General features: G+C 32.9%; 1 protein-coding gene across 1 annotated transcript in view; it reads right to left on the bottom strand.

The window, feature by feature from the left end:
• EPHA6 (EPH receptor A6) overlaps nucleotides 1-25,931 on the bottom strand; it is a 983,513-nt gene that overhangs the window by 672,301 nt on the left and 285,281 nt on the right. Inside the window, 1 exon segment of the mRNA XM_051984381.1 lies at nucleotides 8,265-8,600. Coding sequence (XP_051840341.1) covers nucleotides 8,265-8,600 — 336 coding nt within the window.

Below are 25,931 nucleotides of genomic sequence, written 5' to 3'. Positions count from 1 at the left end.
AAATTACATCCAATAAAAAGCCAGGGGAAAATAGACCAAAAAAAAATTGGAAACTAAATAATCTCATACTAAAGAATGATTGGGTGAAACATCAAATCATAGACATAATTAATAACTTTGCCCAAGAAAATAACAATAATGAGACATCATATCAAAATGTGTGGGATACAGCCAAAACTGTAATAAGGGAAAATTTTATATCTCTAGAGGCCTACTTACCTAAAATAGAGAAAGAGAAGGTAAATGAATTGGACTTGCAACTAAAAATGCTAGAAAAGAAACAAATGAAAACCCCCCCAGTAAAACACTAAATTTGAAATTCTAAAAATAAAAGGAGAGATTAATAAAATTGAAATTTTAAAAACTATTGAATTAATTAATAAAATTAAGTCTTGGTTCTATGAAAAAGCAACAAAATAGATAAACTCTTAGTAAATCTGATTGAAAAAAGGAAAGAGGAAAATCAAATTATTAGTCTTAAAAATGAAAAGGGAGAACTTGCCACTAATGAAGAGAAAATTAGAACAATAATTAGGAATTACTTTGCCCAGCCTTTATGCCAATGAATTCAATAACTTAAATGAAATGGTAGAATATCTTCAAAAATATAGCTTGCCCAGATTAACAGAGGAAGAAGTAGATTGGTTAAACAGTCCCATCTTAGAAAAAGAAATAGAAGAAGCTATTAATCAACTCCCTAAGAAAAAATCCCCAGGACCAGATGGATTTACATGTGAATTCTACCAAACATTGAAAGAACAATAAACTCCAATGATATATAAACTATTTGAAGTAATAGTGATTCCTTTTATGACAAAGACATGGTACTGATACCTAAACCAGGTAGGGTGAAAACAGAGAAAGAAAATTATAGACCAATCTCCCTAATGAATATTGTTGCTAATATCTTAAATAAAATATTAGCAAAAAGATTACAGAAAATCATCCCCAGGATAATACACACTGACCGAGTAGGAATACCAGGAATATAAGGCTGAATCAACATTAGGAAAACTATTAGCATAATTGCATATATATATGCATATATATATGCATATATATGTATAATTGACTATATAAATTACCAAATTAGCAAAAACCACATGATCATCTCAATAGATGCAGAAAAAACATTTGATAAAATCCAATATCCATTCCTAATAAAAATACTTGCGAGTATAGGAATAAATCGACTTTTCCTTAAAATGGTCAGGAGTATATATTTAAAACTGTTAGCCCGTTAATAAGCATCCTATGTAATGGGGATAAACTGAAACCATTCCCAATAAGATCAGGAGTGAAACAAGGTTGCCCACTATCACCCTTATTATTCAACATTGTATTAGAAATGCTAGTCTTGGCAATAAGAGTTGAGAAAGAGATGAAAGGAATTAGAGTAGGTAATGAAGAAACTAAATAATCACTCTTTGCAGAAGATATGATGTTATTTTTAGAAAACCCCAGAGATTCTACTAAAAAGCTATTAGAAATACTTTAAAACTTTAGCAAAATTGCAGAATACAAAATAAATCCACATAAATCCGCAGCATTTTTATACTTCACCAACAAAATCCATCAGCAAGAGATACAAAGAGAAATTCCATTCAAAATAACTGTTGATAGCATAAAATATTTGGGGATCTATCTACCAAAGGAATGTCAGGAATTATATGAGCAAAATTACAGAACACTTTCCACACAAATAAAGTTAGATTTAAATAATTGGAAAAATATTAAGTGCTTTTGAATAGGCTGAATGAATGTAATAAAGATGACAATATTCCCTAAATTAATCTATTTATTTAGAACTATACCAATCAGACTCCCAAGAAACTATTTTAATGACCTAGAAATAATAACAAAATTCATATGGAAGAACAAAAGGTTGAGAATTTCAAGGAAATTAATGAAAAAAAAATCAAATGAAGGCAGCCTAGCTGTACCTGATCTGAAACTATATTATAAAGCAGCGGTCACCAAAACCATTTGGTATTGGCTAAGAAATAGATTAGTTGATCAGTGGAATAAGGTAAGTTCACAGGAAAAATAGTCAATAACTATAGCAATCTAGTGTTTGACAAACCCAAAGATCCTACCTTTTGGGATAAGAATTCATTGTTTGACAAAACTTAACACCATACACCAAGATAAGATCAAAATGAGCCCATGATTTAGGCATAAGGAATGATATTATAAATAAATTAGAGGAACATAAGATAGTTTACCTCTCAGACTTGTGGAGGAGGAAGGAATTTGTGACAAAGAAGAACTAGAGATCATTATTGATAACAAAATAGAAAATTTTGATTATATCAAATTAAAAGGCCTTTGTACAAATAAAACTAATGCAAACAAGATTAGAAGAGAAGCAACAAACTGGGAAAACATTTTTACAGTCAAAGGTTCTGATAAAGGCCTCATTTCCAAAATATATAGAGAATTTGCTCTAATTTACAAGAAATCAAGCCATTCTCCAATTGATAAATGGTCAAAGAATATGAACAGACAATTCTCAGATGAAGAAATTGAAACTATTTCTAGCCATATGAAAAGATGCTCTAAGTCATTATTAATCAGAGAAATGCAAATTGAGACAACTCTGAGATACCACTACACACCTATCAGATTGGCTATAATTATAGGGAAAGGTAATGTGAAATGTGAGAGGGGTTATGGGAAAACTGGGACACTGATTACATTGTTGGTGGAATTGTGAATAGATCCAACCATTCTGGGGAGCAATTTGGAATTATGCTCAGAAAGCTATCAAACTGTGCATACACTTTGACCCAGCAGTGTTACTACTGGGCTTACATCCTAAAGAGATTTTTAAAAAGGGAAAGGGACCTGTATGTGCAAGAATGTTTTTGGCAGTCCTCTTTGTAGTGGCCAGAAACTGGAAACTGAGTGGATGCTCATCAATTGGAGAATGGCTGAATAAATTGTGGTATATGAATATTATGGAATATTATAGTTGGGTAAGAAATGACTAGAAGGATGATTTCAGAAAGGCCTGGAGAGACTTACATGAACTGTTGCTGAGTGAAATGAGCAGGACCAGAAGATCATTGTTTACTTTAACAACAATACTATATGATGATCAATTCTGATGGACGTGGCCCACTTCAACAATGAGATGAACCAAATCAGTTCCAAAAGAGCAGTAATGACCTGAATCAGCTACACCCAGGGAAAGAACTCTGGGAGATGACTATGAACCATTATATAGAATTCCCAATCCCTCTATTTTTGTCCGTCTGCAATTTTGATTTCCTTCACAGGCTAATTGTATACTATTTCCAAGTCCGACTCTTTTTGTACAGCAAAATAACTGTTAGGACACATATACATATATTGTATTTAACTTATACTTTAACATATTTAACACGTATTGGTCAAATGGATTCACGAGTGAATTCTACCAAAAAATTAAACAATTAATTCCAGTGCAATGTAAACTATTTGGGGAAAAAATTGGTTAAGGAAGTTAACTTTACCAAATACTTTTTACAACACAAACATTGTGATAAATCCTGCAGAGAAAAAACACTAGGCCAATTTTCCTAATTTAAAGCAAAAGTTTTAAATACAATGCTAGCGAGGAGATTATAGCTATATGACACAAGGATCATGGACTATAAGCAGGTGGTATTTATATTAGGAATATGCAGCTTGGTTCAATGTTAGCAAAAACATCAACATAATTGACTATATCAATAACAAAACCAACAGAAATCATAAGATTATCTCCATCATTATAGATATGTAAAAAAGCTTTCTGACAAAATACAAAAGTCATTCATAATAAAAGTTCTAGAAAGTATAGGAATAAATGGAGTTTTCTTTAAAACGGTAAGTAATTGTTATATTAAACCATCAGCAAATGTTATATAGAGTTGGGAGAAGCTAGAAATTTTCTCATTAAATTCAGGGATGAACAAGTATGTCCATTATCATCACTATTTTTCAATATTCTTCTAGCAATGCTAACTATAATAAAAAAGAAAAAGAAATTGAAAGAAATAGAATTGTTCATGAGGAAACAAAATCATCCATCACTCTTTGGAGGTAATATCAATAGAGAATGTCTGAGATTTAATTAAAAATTATCTGAGATAATTTAAAACTTTAGCACAGCTTTAAGATATAAAATAAACCCACAGAAACCATTATGTTTATGTAGTCCAAAAGGAAGAGATTAAAAGAGAAATTCCACTTAAAATAACTGTGGATTATATGAAATATGTGGAAGTCTGCCTGTCAAGACAAACCAGGAAATAAGTGAACACAACTACAAAACACTTTATTACACAAATGAAATCATATCTAAAGAACTGAAAAAACGTCAATTGCATATGGTTTGGCTGACAATGTAATAAAAATAACAATTCTATCTAATTAATATACTTATTCAATGCCATACAAACCAATGTACTAAATATTTATTTTTATAGAATTAGAAATGTATTAATAAAATTCATCTTTTAAAACAAAAGGACAATAATGTTAATAGAATTAACATTATTAATGGAATTTTTTCAATAGTTCAGGCAGGTGGTAAACTATTCCATGCTATTTTAATTTGTTTGTGGTATTACAGTTTGGGTCTAAATTGTGTACGCATTTTAGCCTTGTCTTACTATATAACATTAGATGTTAGTCTATAATATAGTTTCTGTCAAACTGTTTTCAAGTTATCCCAGCAATTTTTGGGAAATCGTGAATTCTTTTCCCAGAAGTCTGGATCTTCGCGTTTATCAAACACATTACTATAGTCATTTCCCATTGTTTATTTATCTGTTCCACTGCTTAATATAGCCTCTTCAGTTGCTGAACATTTCCTTTGTTAACTGTGATTTATCTGCTCAGCATCACTTCTACTTTAAATGAAAATACAAAAAAGAAAATTCATAAGCTGAAATATGATGAGATATCTTCAACCATTTACTTTGGGTCTACAATATTTTTGCATTAGAATTCAATATTTTTCAGACCTGTTTGGAAAACCCACATTGGAAACCTGTTTTTAAAAGAATTACTTCTTGCTTGTAAACATACACATTCCACTTTGTCTTCCTCCCTCTCTGCTTTTTAGTTCTGTCATTATCAAATCAACTACTACTATTGCTATTAGAAATATAGTGTGTCACCTTGCATCACTATGGCTCTATTTACTACTCCTGGCATCTTCCAAATGAAACTTCATTTCATAACTCCACGTCATAACCCCATTATGTGTATCATTGTCCTCCTTGAGGTTCAGGATTTTCTCATTTCTTATTAGCACTTTAAATAGTGCTTAACATATAGCAAAGACGTAGTTATTTTTTATTTATTCATTCTTTATTCATTCCCATATGGACAATAAACAGGATGATGTGAATTATTTTCTCCAATTTTAACATTAAATTTGAAGTATTTAACATTAAACTTAAACCTTGACAAAAAATTTATGAATTACTTTTGTGAATTTTATCTGTGGTATTCTCCTATTTTCCTTTTCATTTCTCTTAACACTCAACATAATCCTTAACACAAGTTTCTTTTCTCTCTTCTAAACCATCAAGAAGAATTTGTTAATAGCTTACTATGTATCATGCCAAATCACAATAATTCTAACCTGAGGACCAAAAAAGGGTGGAAAATTTATGAAGATGGAGCCATAGATGAAATTTCAGACATAAGCACATTAGAATTAAGGAAATATTTTTGGTGCAGAGTTAATCTGTAGAACATATTAGATAAAAGCTAGTATAATTATCCTTGCTGCAAATTATAAGTTGGATACAGAGCTTCTTCTATATCTCCACAGTCAAATTTATATTACTGTAATGTTTCAAAAGTAGTTTCTTATGGCTAAAACAAAAGAATACTGAAAATAATTAATAACCTCCATTAAAGAGTACTTTATTAGGCTACTTGCTACTAACATGATTATTACTCATATTGTCTAAACATTATATACTATAATATTTGCTTCTATCTTAAATATTATCACATATTGGCTGTGTATAAAATGCTGTTACTATTTTGTTTTATGCAAACTTGCTTTCCTTATTATGGTACTTATTAGAAAATTATCATATAGACACATTTATTTCTGAGACAGATTTTAAAAATCTATTTTCCCTACATAATTTATTGGAATATAAACATGATTTAGAATATCAAGACAGTTTAGACACATTTGTTTGTCCTGTCAGGCTGTCCTAAATTATAGCACCATAAGAATATCAATGTTAGACTAAATAACAATAAAATTTGATTTTGATATAAAACAAACACAATGTTAAATGTCATTTCAAAAAATAAATATAACTGCATATCATAAATTTAACTTAGATAATGCCATCCTCCCTCCAAAATTTAAACCTTTCAAGGCTTCTAGATGTCAATCAGATTAGAGTTTGTTTGCCCACAACTAAATATAAGGTCACAATTAATTAAAATTTAACATATGTATTCAAATTATTGAAATTAGCTTTAGATAAAATTTATTAAAAGTTTATGTAGATATCAGAGAGAAGTATAAATAAGGGAAGTCCTCATACAAATGGCGTACACAGATCCTTAATCATCATTAAATAGCAGCACTAAAAATTATCATTAAGAATACATTTTCTATATTTTTACATGCTTGGGAGCAATAAACACTATAAAATCTCTTTTGCAAAGTACAAAACTGATATTAAAGTGATGCTTTATTTATAGCCCTACAAAGAAATAGAAAAGTAGATTTGATGACATCTTTTGGGCCAAAAGTTTATACACATAAAGATAGATAGATAGATAGATAGATAGTTATACACACTCAATATAGATATACATATATATCTATATATGTGTGTGCAAAAGTATATATGTTTATAAAAATATTTCACTAGGAATTGCATTATTGTTTGTATTTCCATTTTATTTGCTTATATTTATCATAAGATTCTCCCTTAATTTTATAACTTAGTTTCAGATTAAATGCCAAAGAGAGGATAGTTTCTTAATAATACACGGCAACATATATGGCCATGTATTAGTTTGGAGGTACATATAACAAATATTTATATAGACTAAATCAGGGGAAAAAACGCAGACTAAAGAAAAATAGGAAGGAGAATTTCCTTTTGGGCTTTCCCTAATATTTTCTCAATCATATGAATATAACTATCAAAACTAAGGAAGGAGGTAATCAGCATAATTGATTATATGTTACTGAGATAGTTTTGAAAGATAAAAAACCCTTTAAAGTACACTAATGATAAGGAATTCATTTTTCATGTTCTGAAACAACAGAGACATGTTCTGAGAATGTGATTGACGTGATACATCTACTTTTCTAATCAATGAGATGTTATTGCCATATATACTTCTTTTCAAAAGTCTAAAATATCATTGGGAAGTCTTCAACAATTTCCTTTCAAAAACTTCATTTTTATTTAAGTATTGAATACATTTCTATTAATTTTCTCATGTTATTAGTGATACTTTTTAATGAACATTGATACTTTATAAGTGGTAGATGAGTACCTCTCCAAAGTCTTAAAATTGTAGTGGAAATTAAGTGTATTTTACCATTCATATTTGTTTTTCTTCGCATATTTGTTTTTTGTTTTTTGGTTGTAAGAAAGTTCTTTTCAGCTAAAGACATATTTGATTTAACAAATTAATGTATTAAATATTAAGCTTTTCTTTTATTATTCTCTCTTTAAGAAAAATACATTTGTAAATGGAATAGAAAGCAGGTTTTTTCTCTTAATATCTGTCTATCTATCCAAGTATCTACCTACCCATTTACCTACTCTAACATTGTTAACTTAATCTAAAACAATGTTGGAGAGGAAATTAGTTACATACAGAAAATGTTTTAACTTAAACATTGTTGATCAAACAAATAAATGATTTTATCATGGAATTTTATAATCTTATAGTTAGATTTAATTATAGCTAAATATTAGAAATTAGAGAAATATTAACTATTCCATATAACTCATTATTCAGTGGTTGTAAAATCATATTGATAATGATAATATTATATGATATGGTATATGCTATTGTAAAACTAGGCTGAGACTCTGAAATTTATAGTTCAATAATATAAAATTTGACATAGCTCACTTGAAGTCTTAATAATTGGTCTGATGCCATTTATATATATGACAATCCATTTAAATGCCAAGAAACCAGTTTTACTCTGAATATGAAATCATTATTCAAAAATGGGTTATCAGCATACTTTAAATAAAAAAGAAAAGAGAAATAAAAGGACTCACCATCTTGATTCGTGGTCACTGTAATAGCTGTAAATGGCTTTGGAGAAAAACTCAACTCAGAAACACCATTCATGGCTTCTATTTCAAAGGTGTAATTCACATGAGACACAAAGTCAACCACAGTCACAGAGGAATTGGTAAGACCAGTATGTCTTGGGATGAAGCGAATTCCTCCTCCACAGACCTCACACTTATTTGCATCTAATCCACACTTTTTACAGATAACACTGTATGTGAGATCCTTCCTTCCTCCTGTGTCACTTGGTGGACTCCACTCCAAAATAAGTGCTGTTTCATTAATGTTAAAAATCACATTCCTTGGAGCTGATGGTGGTCCTAGAGAAAACAAAATGAAGGCATCATTAAGGTGACAAAAATTAAGGCGGTAAACTGAAATTGATAGCAATAAGCACATTTTTGGTTGATTATGAAAATTATTATGGACCAAATTTTCATAAAGGGCATGTGTACATACCCCTGGATTGTCAGTGAACTGATATCTCTCTCTTATTTTATATTACTAAGAAATGAGAAAAAAGTTGAGAAAGGTAGAGGAAGTAAGATTTTCATGGGAATTATTTTAACATTATAAAGTTGAAAAATAAGCTACAGAAGTTTGAGTTAGTGATTATAACAGCTATGCTATAACATTGAGTCATGTTGAGTAAATTGATAATAAAAACACTTAAAACTTTAGAAATTAAAATAAAGTAAGTTTTCTTAATATCCCAGTATTATACTGGTTAATTTTCATGTTATTGTGTGTGTTTTTTTAATCCAGAAACACAGAATTGGAAAAGATATCAGAAATCATTTAGCTTAACCCATACCTGAGTAATATTTTCCTCTACAAAATGTGAAACACATAATCATTCCTTGATTGAAGACTTCAGGTGAGGTCTTTGATTATAGATTTAGCTGATAAGGAAACTCATTTCACTGTTGGCCAAAAAAAAGTTTTTTCCTGATATAAACTATTAATAATCCCTTTTAAATAATCCTTAACTATTTATTCTTAAGTTTGTCTCCTGTACCCAAAGGAAACAAATTTAATATCTCTTCAATTAGAAATTTCTTAAACTATTTGAAGCTAGCTGTCATGGCTTCCATAAGCTTTCTCTTCAGACAAAATTATCCCAGTTCATAAACTTAACCTTTTATAGCATGATCTTGAGGGTTTTTTATCACCCTCATTCCCCAACTATGGAAATTTTAGTTTTATCAATCTCATTCTCAAATATATTACCCGGACTGAAAAGAATGCTTTAGATCTAGTGTGAATAAGAAAGAATACTGTGTGCTTATTACCTCTTTAATTCTAGACCTCATGCATCTTTAATGCTTAAACAAAATATTTTGCCTTTTGCAGCATACTTTTTATTTATATCGAGTTTAAACTCCAAGAATAAGAATTTTATAATTAACTCCACTGCATTCTTACTTATTAGAATTGACCCAATAGTCTAACCTGTCTTGACTCATTAAATTATATTTCTCTATTATGTATTTCTCCATATTGCAAACATGAATAGTATGACTGTCAAATGCTTTGCTAAAATTTACACACACTACATATATATATATATACACATATACAATATTCCTCATATAGCTATCTAATGTCTGTCAAAAAAGGGAAATGAAGTGGAAATAACATGACCCTTTCTCCATGAAGATGTTACTGAGAAGTGATAATTGCTTCCTTTTCCTGATGTCCCCTAGTCAATCCTTGTTTTAAAGGAATTTTTTAAGGAATTAGGGAGAATTTTCTAAGGAATTAAGGTATATAGATATATAGTTTATAAACTGTCTTCTGGTTTTTTGAAAGTCATGGTCTGACAGCTAGATGACACAATGGATAGAGCACTGGCTCTGAAGTCAAGAAGGGCCCAGTTCAAATCTGGCCTCACACATTTAATTCTTCCTAGCTGTGTGACCCTGGGCAAGTCACTTAACTCTAATTGCCTCGGCAAAAAAAAAAAAAGAAAGAAAGAAAGAAAATCAGGGCATTTTTCATTATTTCTCCCATTCTGTCTGATCTTTCAAAAATAACTAAAGTAACTTAACACTCACAAGTATTGGTTTTTTCAGTATCTTGAGATGCAACCTACTATGTGGACCTGGTGAAATAAACAAATCAAGGTCATCTAGCTGTTCCATTACTATTACCTGACTTAATGTGAGATTTATAGAATCACAGATTTAGAGCTAGAAGAGAAATTTAAGGCAATGAAACTGAGGGTGAGAGAGACTAAGTGGCTTGTTATGAGTCACATGGAAACTATCTACACAAGCATTAAATTCTTCTTCCTGACTTCAAGTCCAGGGCTTTATCCACTGACCCATCTCATTACCTGTATAATTCAATATCACAACTATTCAAAATTTATGTGGCATGCTTGCTATCCTTCATTCTTGAATAGAATCAAGATAACATCACTATGTTAATCAAGTTACAGTGTGTCTGACTATGGCTGATCAGACCAAGATTAGTTCAGAATGCTTTACCACAGGTCAGACATAAATAGTCCCCATGAACATTTTTTTGTGGGTGGACTCTCTAACTTTGCACATCTCATGTTTCTCCTGAGCTAATTTAATTATTCTTTGCTCATAGAACATAGTACCTTCTCTGATGAGGACAGTCCTGTGCCAGTATCTCCCATATCACACAATCAATTCTAAAGTTGTTAAGAGAGATCTTGAGAGAATTCTTGTATCACTCTTTCTGACTACTTTGTGAACACTTGCCCTGTGTGATTTCTTCATAAAATAATCTTTTTGACAATAGTACATTTGGCATTTAAATAGTGTGACGAGCCCAATGGAGTTGTATTCATAAACATTTATTAAGTATGCTTTTGTCTAAAATGTTGGTAAAAATGTTTTAAAAACAGACAGGATCAAAGACATCTATAATTAGTCATGATAGAGATCCTTTAAGTTAATATTAATTCATTAATTAATATAGTTTGAGTACAGCTGTTCAGTAATTAAAATACCTGCAAGCAATGTTGCTGAGGCAGTATTTCTCTTTACTTGGTCCACAATGATCTCATAAAAGACTTTGGCAATGCCTTTATAGAATTAACATATTTTCATCTATTTTATTTGCCTGGCCTGTAGTTTAGTGATTCTACTGCAAAAAAATTTGACATCTGCTTTAGTATTATTTATAGATTCATTTCTTTGAATCTATAAATAATGGTACAGCAGACTTGTAAAATATTGAAGGAGTGCTCAATGACAGAAAGTTTAAGCTCTTAAGTTTACAAACAAATAAACTGAGATCATTTTGCTCAAAGTCATGCAGCTAGTAAGTAATGGCATTAGGACTAGAGCTCTTGACTCCTATGAGATGTCTTATTCTACTGCCAGCAATGTAGATAAACTTTCATTCATATAAGGAATTTCTGTTATAGAAATTTCCTCCACCTATAGAAATCAGCAACTTATGTATAATGTTGAGTCTTAATTACCTAAGGGCAATGTACAATATTAGACAGTTTATTTAGAAGACAAGGCTTCATTTGTTTTGTTCTCACTCCAAGACTGGCACTCTATCCACTATGACTATCCCTTCAATATAGTGAAAAACAAAAAAAGCAGTAAATAAGAAGCTATATAAAAACAAGTCATTTGACATCTCTCTGAGAAATGTGTTTTTTCAAGTCATTTTTCTCCAAGGTTCACACAAAATATATATTTCTTCATTTAGCAAAGAAAATGTCTATTAAAGTAGAAATAACATATATAGAAATAACTCTTCAAATTCATAATTATTTTTCCTTGTACCTAAGTCTTAGAATTATACTTTCTTCAAATTCTTAATTTTTAAAATTCTATTTTCTAAAGATAATTATAATGTCCAGCATTTTTTCCCAGTAAGTATAGAGAATGCATGTAACATATATATATAATTTTTCAGTGACCTTCATTAAGAATATGGCATGTATACCCCTGCAATAATCAAGACTATTTTATTCTATGGCCAAAATGCAGATGGTTTAGCTCTTTTTTTGTTATAGCTTTTTATTTACAAGATACATGCATAGGTAATTTTTCAGCATCGACCCTTGCAAAATCTTCTGTTCCAAATTTCCCCCTCCTTCCCCCCACCCACTCCCCCAGATGGCAGGTCGATCAATACATGTTAAACATGTTAAAAGTATATGTTAAATACAATATATGTATACATTTCCATACAGTTATTTTGCTGCACAAGAAAAATCAGACTTAGAAATAAGGTAAAATTATCCTGAGAAGAAAATAAAAAATGCAAGCAGACAAAAACAGAGGGATTGGAAATGCTATGTAGTGGTTCACACTCATTTCCCAGAGTTCTTTCGTTGGGTGTGGCTGGTTCTCTTTATTATTGAACAAATGGAACTGATTTGATTCATCTCATTAAAGAGAGCCACATCCATCAGAATTGATCATTATATAGTATTATTGTTGAAGTATATAATGATTTCTTGTTCCTGCTCATTTCACTGAGCATCAGTTCATGTAAGGCCTTTCTGGAATCATCCTGAATGTCCAGCATTCCTAAAACAATGCATTTGAGGAAAGCATAGAAAATAGATTCTAAATACAAAACACATTCCTAAGGTAAATCGGGAAAACCTTGTCATTAAAAATTTGCCTGAGATTAGGAGACTAATTCTCAAGTAAAACAGAGTTACTAAATACAGCTGTGACATCTAAAATGTCCAGTAAGAAGGCAAACATGCACACCATTACTCTAATCACTTTATAGTTACATAGATATGCTTATGTCAAAGAAAGTCTTTATCCATAATGGCAATACAATTCTGTTTTTTGCGGGCTTTTAGAAGCATGCAATTGAAAAGGTTAAAAAGAAGAAAAGGGAGACAGTAAAAGAGACAAATTAGAGGAAGATAATAGATTCCATTAGACTGCAGTGATCAATGATGCTAAATTTTAGGATGTCAAAAAGAATGAGACTGAAGAGAGGCTATTGAAATTACTACCAAGTTCCACAATGGTGAACAATCCATAACTATTATGGTGAGGTCTACTCATCTTTCTTCTTAAATACCTCTGTATTCCCACAATATCACTAAAATATCACAACCATAAATGGCTGAACACTTTTCCTTGCTGAAGTGCTAAAACACACCGTGGTTTGACTCTTGCTAGAATACTGACAATAATTCCCTATTCATCACCTCCCCTTCCCTCTCAGTAATGGTAAAACTCTAGGATATATTGTCTGATTTCCTAACCCTTTTTGCCCCAATTCATAAACACACACACAAAAATCTCTCACAGAATTACAATATGTGATAATTAGAAGGAATTCAGCAGCCATCTAGTCCAATTTACAAATGAAAACAACCTCCACTATAATAAACACACTTGACTTTATTTCCAATTTTGATTTGAGGAACATTCCATTTTAATGTTTCTCTAGTCATAATATTTATATTGTTCCCCCCTTACCTAAGTTTCTGTCACTCTTGGCCTGATAATTATTTTCCCACTATAACAGCAGCCGTTCAACTTCTCTTTGCTTCTGAAAAACTAAGTGTAGCTGAAGAAAATGGAAAAATCAAGCAGAGTTCATTCACTATAAATTTATAGTGTATGGTTATAAATGACTACTTATAAAAACATAAGGGACTAATAAATCTTTTACTCTGTTTTTGTTACTTTTCTATTTCTTCATACATACTGTCTCAAGCCTTTCCCCTTCATATTCACATATATTTTCACTCTATACAAGTCCATCAGATGACTATCTCTTTACTACAAAGACTATGGTCATCGGACTATTATCTGCCTTGTCTCATCTTCCTTTATGCAAAATTCTTAGCATAATCATTCTATTAGGTTTTCTTCTAGACACCCTCAATATACTTTGCCCCTTTATTCCATTCCTTTTCTACTTCACCAGGATCTTGCCTTAATAATTATCTCTTTTTAAAAGGTATCTTCAATATTCCCCCCTCAATCTACCTCCAATGTTGTTCTCAGTTCTTCACAATCATATAAGTTCCTTGAGGACAGAAATTTTTTCATTGTTTATATTTATATCACCACAATTTTGGGCAGTACTGATACACAATATGTGCTTCTTAGAGGCTAGTTAATTAGATGAATAATTGATCATATAAGACTTCCATTTACTATTCTATACTTTCCACTTTACTGTATTTCTTCTCCTCTTTATTTTTAAATGCATATTCATCAACATCCAATATTTCTATCTCCTAAATTCCTTTCCTGGCCCTTGCAATTAGGTGGCTATATCCAATATTCCACAGAAAAGTCTCTCAAAATCTGTTACAATCACCTAATTGTCAAATCCAATGGGATTTTTCAGTCCTCCTTATCTTTGATCTAATAACATTTAATATTTTTGTTTATTCCTCCCTTATTCCAATTGTTCATTTTCTCTCTTTCACTGGCTCCTTGTCTACTAGGATTCCTTTCTAGAAAAATAAAAGAGGAGGATATGGTATGAACCATTAATGAAATGCAAAATAGTAATCTATCTATAGAAGGAAGAAGTAAATTTCCTTATATCTCTAGACTGCAACCATAGCATCAGGTAGATGTTTCAGCAGTTTTTGTCTTGGATTTTCTCTATTTTCCTTCTTGTTGAAGTGCATATGAAATGATTGATCTTTTAAAATTTCAATTTTTGTATGATTTTAATTTTTATATTATGAAAATGTCACAATTTATTCTCTTGAAAATACATAAATATATTTAAAAGTATCAGAATATTGTGTGACCTTTAATTTCTCATAATTTTAATTTCTACTGAGTCCAATTCTTTTGTAACTGGAAAAGGCTATATGATTTTATGCCTCATGTGGAAAAAATTTTTTAAAGGAGCTTGTTTATGTGGAAGTAAATTGAAGATTTCCAAAAGAAATAAAGGAAAAAAAAACTCAATTCACATGTGGTGTGCACATGTATTTTCGTGAATGTGTTAGATCATTGGCAGCCTCTAATAGGCATTGGACACTATTTTCAGACATTACACATATATGTTTAAAATTGCAAATATTAAAAAACCCAAAGCATATGTGGTACTTCATTTGTACATTGTGAACATATATAATTAAGGGATACAAAATAAGGAAAGAAAGTAGGGAAAGAAACTGGGGTGTAGGGAGTAATAGAAAAACAGAAGAAAACTAGGAAAGTAGGAGAAGAAAAAAGGACAAAATAAAATACAGAAAGAGCAAAAGAGAAATTAAAAAGACCTAATACTATTTAAAATGATTGTCAGGCAATTCTCAGATGAAAAAATTAAAACTATTTCTAGCCATATGAAAATATGCTCCAAATCATTATTAATCAGAGAAATGCAAATTAAGACAACTCTGAGATATCACTACACACCTGTCAGATTGGCTAGAATTACAGGGAAAGATAATGAGGAATGTTGGAGGGGATGTGGCAAAACAGGGACACTGATGTTGGTGGAATTGTGAATACATCCAGCCATTCTGGAGAGCAATTTGGAACTATGGCCAAAAAGTTATCAAACTGTGCATACCTTTTGATCCAGCAGTGTGTCTACTGGACTTACACCCCAAAGAGATACTAAAGAAGGGAAAGGAACCTACCTGTATGTGCCAAAATGTTTGTGGCAGCCCTGTTTGTAGTGGCTAGAAGCTGGAAAATAAAAAGATACCCATCGATTGGAGAATGGTTGAGTAAATTGTGGTATATGAATGTCATGGAATATTATTGTTCTGTAAGAAATGACCAGCAGGATGAATACAGAGAGGATTAGCGAGACTTACATGAACTAATGCTAAGTGAAATGAGCAGAACCAGGAGATCATTATATACCTCAACAACGATATTGTATGAGGATGTATTCTTTTTTTTTTCTTTTTCTTTCTTTCTTTCTTTCTTTCTTTCTTTCTTTTTCTTTCTTTCTTTCTTTCTTTCTTTTTCTTTCTTTCTTTCTTCTTTCTTTCTTTCTTTCTTTCTTTCTTTCTTTCTTTCTTTCTTTTTTATAATAACTTTTTATTGACAGAACTCATGCCAGGGTAATTTTTTACAACATTATCCCTTGTACTCACTTCTGTTTTGATTTTTCCCCTCCCTCCCTCCTCCCCCTCCCACAGATGACAAGCAGTCCTATATATGTTAAATATGTTGCAGTATATCCTAGATACAATATGTGTATGCAGAACCGAACAGTTCTCTTGTTGCACAGGGAGAATTGGATTCAGAAGGTATAAATAACCCGGGAAGAAAAACAAAAATGCAAATAGTTTACATTCATTTCCCAGTGTTCTTTCTTTGGTTGTAGCTGCTTCTGTCCATCATTGATCAATTGAAACTGAGTTAGATCTCTTTGTCAAAGAAATCCACTTCCATCAGAATACATATGAGGATGTCTTTGGCAGATAGTACTGTACAAGGACTAGACATAATATGAAAGCAAATTGTGTATATTTTTAAATTTAATTTCTTATTTTTATTGCTAAGGGTCTGTGGTACATGCAAAATTTCTGCTCCAAACTAAAGGATGAGAACTAGATTCAAAATTAAATAATTATTGTATAATTACTAATAGTAGTTATACACATGATTTCCTAAAAACTTCACTGGTTCATATAAAAGTCCTCTGATATCTCCATATTGTGAACTTTCTCTGTTCCTTTACAAAGCTTATCTTATCTGTGTCTTCAGGGTTGGTCTGTTACCTTAGACTTAATCATATGACTATGTGCCAGTAAATTAGGCCTCAGACTTCAAAGTCCTGGTTTCATCCTACTTGGTGTAGTTTCTCTATCCTTCCTATATCTCCCTTAATTGACTTTGTTCACTTTTCATCTATATAAACTCACATATGTGAATTTACTACTATAAACTATTATCTACTATATTTACTTTATAAGATTGTCTATTAAGTAAGGAACTTCAATAGTATTTTTGTTTGTTAGTTAGACAATTGGAGTTAAGTGACTTGACCAGGATCACACAGCTAATAAGTGTTAAGTATCTAAGGCTGAATTTGAACTCATTTCCTCCTAAATCTAGGGCCAGTGCTCTATCCACTGCACTATTTAGCTACCCACCTTCACAGGTTTTTTGAGGAAAACTTCATACCAGGATTATTGTTTTCATACATTATACAGGGACTTTTGGCTAAGATACAAATGGAACTAAACAATCTCTGAAGTTCCTTCAACTCTTCAATTTGATATTTAATAAGGAACAAGAAATTGTTTCCAAAAATGGGGGGCAGCTAATGGTGCAATAGACAAATCATTAGCCCTCGAGTCAGGAGGACTGGAGTTCAAATGTAACTTCAGACACTTACTAGCTATGTGACCTTTGGCAAGTAATTTAACACCAATTGCCTTACTAAAAATAAAAATAGGCATTGGGCATTTGTGGTTTTTATTCTTCCCACCTAAATTTCTGCTTGGGAGAATAGAAGCTATTATCATTATAATAGTCTCTTCCTACTAGGTGATAAATTCAATTGTTGATCTTTCCCTCATTTATAGTGGAAAGCATGAATATGAATGTTCATTCATATTTTCATGAATAGAAAGAATGTTATCGTGTGATGTTTTATTGTGTGATGGGTGTCTGCAAGGATAAAACTGTCTGCCTGCAGGTATTAAAAAAAAAAAAAAAAGCAGATGCTCTTCTAATACAAGGTCCTCATGCCCATTTGCATGACAATTAAATAGCTTTTTAATTGCCATTAAATTATGCCAGCTAAACTGTGATTTCATGCAAATATTAAGCTTAATAATCACTTATTAAGATTTAGAACTTGGAACGAAGAGAGACAATTAATTCTAATCCTCAGAATTGACTAAATTATATATCACTGGGCTTTTATGAATGTGGCCTGATTGCTTTGTTATCATTTATAAATTACACAAAGTTTATGTGACACATGGAAAAAATTTGGCAGCAATAACCCTTGTGGAGACATCTGTGTTGAATGCTCTCAGGAATTCCTTATGCTGATTCCTACTCTTACCCCTCTTAATGGAAACAAGTATTACATACAAATGAACATTACACTCCATCCTCCTTTCTCTCATCAACCATTCAAAAGAAAATTTTTGTTATTCTTGTTGCACCTCAGCTACTTTTCATGTCCACAGTATAAATTTTTACAAAAAAACATAAAGTTATTTTGCTCATATATTTGAATTATATTTTAGCTATATCAATTACTTGAAATTAAAGTTGGTTAAGACTGAAGTCTTTTTTCGACTTAATGGAGACAGAAACCATTAAAAAATGTTCTGGTCATTCTCCCTCCTCCTCTGCCTTCCCATTCATCATTCAATCCACTGTGCCTTCTATATCTTGCCACTGGACTCAGACAGCTGGGGGGAAGGGGGAGGAGGGGCGAGGCAAATGATCTTGCACAATCCTCTGTCCCTTAAATCCTATTCACTTATATGTCATAGTATCACCTCCTTCATATCATGGTCCTCTTCCAGAACAAAGGACAAAAAACAATCTCTGTGAGGAATGCTGGCCTGGAATCGATCAGTTGGAAGTCTCCTTCTTCTCATTTCTTCTCTTCTTTTTTTCTTCCTTCTTTCCTTCCTTCCCTCCTTCCCTCCATTCCTCCCTCCTTCCCTCTCACCTTCTTTTCTTTGCTCCCTCTACCCACAAAAAGGGTATCATACCCTTACCCACAAATGCTCTTAAAAACAATTTTCTCTTTTGTACTTCTCACCTCCAAAGACATCTTCGGGTTTACTGGCTAGATTTCTTTCTTAAGGACCAGGTATTAAATCAAAACCCAATATGATTCTAATTGGCCACCAATAGTTCCTAGTGAAAGTCTCATTTGCTCATTGTTTGGGTCTTGATTGACTCATATTTAATGCAAATAGCAATATTTCTGCTTTGGCCAGAAATCCTGAGGGTCTTTCCCTCCCAGATTCATTCATTCATTCATTCATTTTTTTTTTTTGGACTAGGTAAAAGAGGATATCCTTTGTCTCAATTGCTACCTAGATTTCATTACTGAATAGGTACAACCTCATTCAAAGGAAGATCTGTTGAAGGCCTTAGCTTACAAAGGCCAAAATCTCCCATTTTTTCAGGGTCTTCAAAGGTCATCTGGACCAAGATGGGATCTTCAGGGGAAAGTGAGTTGAGTAATCTTGAACATTCCTTTCTCACTTAAATCCAATTCACTTGCATATCATGGTCCTCTTCTAGAATAAAGGACAAACCACATTATTTGATTAATTTCTATGGTTCCTAAAGTGAAGACAGCAGAACAATTTTTTGGGGGGGAGGGGTCTGCACAAATGGGTGCTGTCCATTTATTTTTCAGATAAACATGTATTCCTTCAGATGAATGAATAATAGAGTTGCAAGATACTTTATTTATTTTTTTTTTTTTTTAATAAATTTTATTTTATTTAATAATAACTTCGCATTGACAGAATCCATGCCAGGATAATTTCTACACGACATTATCCCTTGCAATCACTTATGTTTCGTTTTTTCCCCTCCCTCCCTCCTCCCCCCCCCCAGGATGGCAAGCAGTCCTATATATGCTAAACATGTTGCAGTATATCCTAGATACAATACATATTTGCAGAACCAAACAGTTCTCTTGTTGCACAGGGAGAATTGGATTCAGAAGGTAAAAATAACTCGGGAAGAAAATCAAAATTGCAAATAGTTCACATTCATTTCCCAGTATTCCTTCTTTGGGTGTAGCTGTTTCTGTCCATCATTTCTCCAATGAAACTCAGTTAAGTCTCTTTGTCAGAGAAATCCACTTCCATCAGAATACATCCTCATACAATATCGTTGTCGAAGTGTATAATGATCTCCTGGTTCTGCTCATCTCACTTAGCATCAGTCCATGTAGGTCTCTCCAAGCCTCTCTGTATTCATCCTGCTGGTCATTCCTTACAGAGCAATAATATTCCATAACGTTCATATACCACAATTTACCCAGCCATTCTCCAATTGATGGGCATCCACTCATTTTCCAGTTTCTAGCCACTACAAACAGGGCTGCTACAAACATTTTGGCACATACAGGTCCCCTTCCCTTTTTTAGTATCTCTTTGGGGTATAAGCCCAATAGAAACACTGTTGGATCAAAGGGTATGCACAGTTTGATAACTTTTTGGGCATAATTCCAGATCGCTCTCCAGAATGGCTGGATTCGTTCACAACTCCACCAACAATGCATCAATGTCCCCGTTTTCCCGCATCCCCTCCAACATTCATCATTGTTTTTTCCTGTCATCTTAGCCAATCTGACAGGAGTGTAGTGATATCTCAGAGTTGTCTTAATTTGCATTTCTCTGATCAATAGTGATTTGGAACACTTTTTCATGTGAGTGGTAATAGTTTCAATTTCTTCATCTGAAAATTGTCTGTTCATATCCTTTGACCATTTATCAATTGGAGAATGGCTTGATTTTTTATAAATTTGAGTCAGTTCTCTATATATTTTGGAAATGAGGCCTTTATCAGAACCTTTAATTGTAAAGATGTTTTCCCAGTTAGTTACTTCCCTACTAATCTTGTTTGCATTCGTTCTGTTTGTACAAAGGCTTTTTAATTTGATATAATCAAAATTTTCTATTTTGTGATTGGTAATGGTCTCTAGTTCATCTTTGGTCACAAATTTCTTTCTCCTCCACAAGTCTGAGAGATAAACTATCCTATGTTCTTCTAATTTATTTATAATCTCGTTCTTTATGCCTAGGTCATGGACCCATTTTGATTTTATCTTGGTATGTGGTGTTAAGTGTGGGTCCTTGCCTAATTTCTGCCATACTAATTTCCAGTTATCCAGCAGTTTTTATCAAATAATGAAATCTTATCCCAAAATTTAGAATCTTTGGGTTTGTCAAACACTAGATTGCTATAGTTGACTATTCTGTCTTGTGAACCTAACCTTTTCCACTGATCAACTAATCTATTTCTAAGCCAATACCAGATGGTTTTGGTGACTGCTGCTTTATAATATAATTTTAGATCAGGTACAGCTAGACCACCTTCATTTGATTTTTTTTTCATTAATTCCCTTGAGATTCTCGACTTTTTATTGTTCCATATGAATTTTGTTGTTATTTTTTCTAAATCATTAAAATATTTTCTTGGAAGTCTGATTGGTATAGCACTAAATAAATAGATTAGTTTAGGGAGTATTGTCATCTTTATTATATTTGCTCGGCCTATCCAAGAGCACTTAATATTTTTCCAATTATTTAAGTCTGACTTTATTTGTGTGAAAACTTTTTTGTAATTTTGCTCATATAATTCCTGACTTTCCTTTGGTAGGTAGATTCCCAAATATTTTATGCTATCAACAGTTATTTTGAATGGAATTTCTCTTTGTATCTCTTGCTCTTGGATTTTGTTGGTGGTGTATAAGAATGCTGAGGATTTATGGGGATTTATTTTGTATCCTGCTACTTTGCTAAAATTATGAATTATTTCTAATAGCTTTTTAGTAGAATCTCTGGGGTTTTCTAGGTATACCATCATATCATCTGCAAAGAGTGATAGTTTGGTTTCCTCATTGCCTACTCTAATTCCTTTAATCTCTTTCTCGACTCTTATTGCAGAGGCCAGTGTTTCTAATACAATATTGAATAATAATGGTGATAGTGGGCAACCTTGCTTCACTCCAGATCTTACCGGGAAAGGTTCCAGTTTTTCCCCATTGCATATGATGCTTACTGAAGGTTTAAAATATATGCTCCTAACTATTTTAAGGAAAAGTCCTTTTATTCCTATGCTCTCAAGTGTTTTTATTAGGAATGGCTGTTGGATTTTATCAAATGCTTTTTCTGCATCTATTGAAATGATCATATGGTTTTTGTTTGGTTGGTTGTTGATATAGTCAATTATGTTAATAGTTTTCCTAATATTGAACCAGCCCTGCATTCCTGGTATAAATCCTACTTGGTCATAGTGTATTATCCTGGGGATGATTTTCTGTAATCTTTTTGCTAATATTTTATTTAAGATTTTAGCATCAATATTCATTAGGGAGATTGGTCTATAATTTTCTTTCTCTGTTTTCAGCCTACCTGGTTTAGGTATCAGTACCATATCTGTGTCATAAAAGGAGTTTGGTAGGACTCCTTCAATCCCTACTTCTTCAAATAGTTTATTTAGCATTGGAGTTAATTGATCTTTAAATGTTTGATAGAATTCAGATGTAAATCCATCTGGTCCTGGGGTTTTTTTCTTAGGGAGTTGATTGATAGTTTGTTCTATTTCTTTTTCTGAGATAGGAGTGTTTAGGATATTTACTTCTTCCTCTGTTAGTTTAGGTAAGCTATATTTTTGGAGGTATTCTTCTATTTCATTTAAGTTGTCGAATTTATTGGCGTAAAGTTGGGCAAAGTAACTCCTAATTATTGCTCTAATTTCCTCTTCGTTAGTGGTGAGTTCTCCCTTTTCATTTTTAAGACTAACAATTTGATTTTCCTCTTTCCTTTTTTTAATCAGATTTACTAAGGGTTTGTCTATTTTGTTGGTTTTTTCATAGAACCAACTCTTAGTTTTATTAATCAATTCAATAGTTTTTTTACTTTCAATTTTATTGATCTCTCCTTTTATTTTTTGAATTTCAAGTTTAGTGTTTGATTGGGGGTTTTTAATTTGTTCCTTTTCTAGCATTTTTAGTTGCAAGCCCAATTCATTGACCTTCTCTTTCTCTATTTTATACAAATAGGCCTCTAGAGATATGAGATTTCCCCTTATTACCGCTTTGGCTGCATCCCATACATTTTGGTATGATGTCTCATTATTATCATTTTCTTGGATGAAGTTATTAATTATGTCTATAATTTGCTGTTTCACCCAATCATTCTTTAGTATGAGATTATTTAGTTTCCAATTATTTTTTGGTCTACTTTCCTGTGGCTTTTTATTGAATGTAATTTTCAATGCATCATGGTCTGAAAAGGATGCATTCACTATTTCTGCCTTACTGCATTTGAGTTTGAGGTTTTTATGTCCTAATATATGATCAATTTTTGTATAAGTTCCATGAACTGCTGAAAAGAAGGTGTACTCCTTTCTGTCCCCATTACATTTTCTCCAGAGATCTATCATATCTAATTTTTCTAGTATTCTATTTATCTCTTTGACTTCTTTCTTATTTATTTTGTGGTTTGATTTATCTAATTCTGAGAGTGCAAGGTTGAGATCTCCCACTATTATAGTTTTACTGTCTATTTCTTCTTGCAGCTCTCTTAATTTCTCTTTTAGGAATTTAGATGCTACACTACTTGGTGCATATATATTTAATATAGATACTTCTTCATTATTCATTCTACCCTTTAGCAAGATATAGTGCCCTTCCTTATCTCTTTTGATTAGATCAATTTTTGCTTTAGCTTGATCTGAGATCAGGATGGCTACCCCTGCTTTTTTGGCTTCACCTGAAGCATAGTAGATTTTGCTCCAACCTTTTACCTTTAACCTGCATGTATCACCCCTCTTCAGGTGTGTTTCCTGTATACAACATATTGTAGGATTCTGGCTTTTAATCCATTCTGCTAACCGCTTCCTCTTTATAGAGGAGTTTACCCCGTTCACATTTATGGTTAAAATGACCAATTCTGTATTACTTGCCATCTTGTTGACCCCGGTTTATGCTTTTCTCCCTTCTTACTCCCTTACCCCCTCCCTTACCCCCCTTCCCAGTATTAAGCTTGTGAGCTCCCCTTGCTTCTCACAGCCCTCCCTTTTTCAGTATCCCTCCCCTCCCCTTAGAGTTCCCCCCCCCCAACTTACCCCTTTCCCTCCCAGTTCCCGTATTCCCTTCCACTTAGCTTATTCCTTCCTTTTTCACTTTTCCCTTCTCACTTTTCAATGAGGTGGGAGAAGTTTCACCATAGATTGAATATGTCTAAAATTCTTCTCTTACTGCCAATTCTGAAAGCAGTAAAATACTCACTATTTTCATTCCTCTCCATTCTTTCTCTCAGATATACTAGGTTTTCTTTGCCTCTTCATGAAATGTAGTACCCCCACTTTCCCTTTTTTCTAGTACAATGTCCTTTCCTCAACTAGTTTCTAGAACAAGGTATACATGTATTTTTTATACATCTTTACAGCCGAAATATAGTTCCCAAGATTAATCTTTACCTTTTTAGATTTCTCTTGAGTTCTGTGCTTGTAGATCAAATTTTTTGTTAAGTTCTGGCTTTTTCATCAGAAATAGATGAAATTCGCTTATTTCGTTGAATGACCATCTTCTTCCCTGGAAAAAGATGCTCAATCTCGCTGGGTAAGTTATTTTTGGTTGCATACCAAGTTCCTTAGCCTTTCGGAATATCATATTCCAGGCCCTTCGATCCTTTAATGTGGATGCTGCCAGATCCTGGGTGATCCTTATTGTGGCTCCTTGATACTTGAATTGGGTTTTTCTAGCCGCTTGCAGTATTTTTTCCTTTGCCTGAGGGTTCTGGCATTTGGCCACTATATTCCTTGGTGTTTTGATTTTAGGATCCCTTTCAGTAGGGGATCGATGAATTCTTTCAATGTCTATTTTACCTTCTGTTTCTATGACTTCTGGGCAGTTCTCTTTGATAATTTCCTGGAAGATAGTGTTCAGGCTTTTTTTTTCATCATACTTTTCTGGAAGTCCGATGATTCTCAGGTTGTCTCTCCTGGATCTGTTTTCCAGGTCTGTTGTCTTCCCCAGAAGGTATTTCACATCCTTTTCCATTGTTTGATTTTTTTGGATTTGCTTGACTGATTCTTCTTGTCTCCTCGAGTCATTCAATTCCAATTGTTCGACCCTGATTTTCAGTGAGGTATTTTCTTCACTCACTTTTTTAAGATCTTTTTCTAATTGTCCAATTGAGTTCTTTTGTTCTGTGGAATTTTTTTCCATTTCGCCAATTTTGTTTTTTAGAGAGCTGTTTTCTGTTTCCAGTTCACTAATCCTATTTTTCAAGGATTTGGTTTCTTTATCCACTCTCTCTTTAACTGACTTCTCCAGGCTCTTTTGCCAAGCCTCCCTCTCCTTTTGCAGAGCCTCCCTCTCCTTTTCCCATTTTTCTTCTAGCTCCCTTGTGAGAGCCTTTTTAATTTCCTCCATGAGATTCATCTGTGCTGAGGGATATAAGGTCTCCTCCTTCGGGGATTCACCTGGGGACTGTTTGTTTTTAGTCTCCTCAGGGTTTGGAGTCTGCTCTTTATCTGTATAAAAGCTGTCCAGGGTTAAATTCTTTTTCAGTTTCTTGCTCATTCTGTCTATTTATCAAAGACAAACTATCAAAGAAACAGAAGGAAAAAAAACCCCTTGAATGGAGGCTGCTTTCTTTGGGGGAGGGGCAGGGTATTCGTGAGGCACAGGTCCTACTGTGCTATGGCGCCTGCGCACTGAGATCCGAGCGCTCTGAGATCCGAGCGGGCTAAGACACTGTGGGGGAGGGGTGGCCAGGTCCCTAGAAACTCCAGCTGTTTGGGATTGTATTCTTCACCCCCGGTGTTTTTAGCTTCTCTGCTGGGCTGCTGACTTGCTCCTATAGCAAAGCTCTCACCGCAGAGACGGCTGCGGTCCTACCCCCTCTCCGCTCCACCGGTTCTGAGCTGCTATCTGTGCTCTGGTTGCAGCTGCTGCTACCCGCAGACTGCTTCCAAATACCGTCCCCGCCCTCGCGCAAAAACAGACCTTTCTTG

Source organism: Antechinus flavipes, chromosome 3 (assembly GCF_016432865.1).
Source record: "Antechinus flavipes isolate AdamAnt ecotype Samford, QLD, Australia chromosome 3, AdamAnt_v2, whole genome shotgun sequence".
In the NCBI taxonomy this organism is placed as follows: domain Eukaryota; kingdom Metazoa; phylum Chordata; class Mammalia; order Dasyuromorphia; family Dasyuridae; genus Antechinus; species Antechinus flavipes.
Note: the sequence above shows the minus strand (reverse complement) of the source record. Positions and strands in the feature narration are given on the sequence as shown.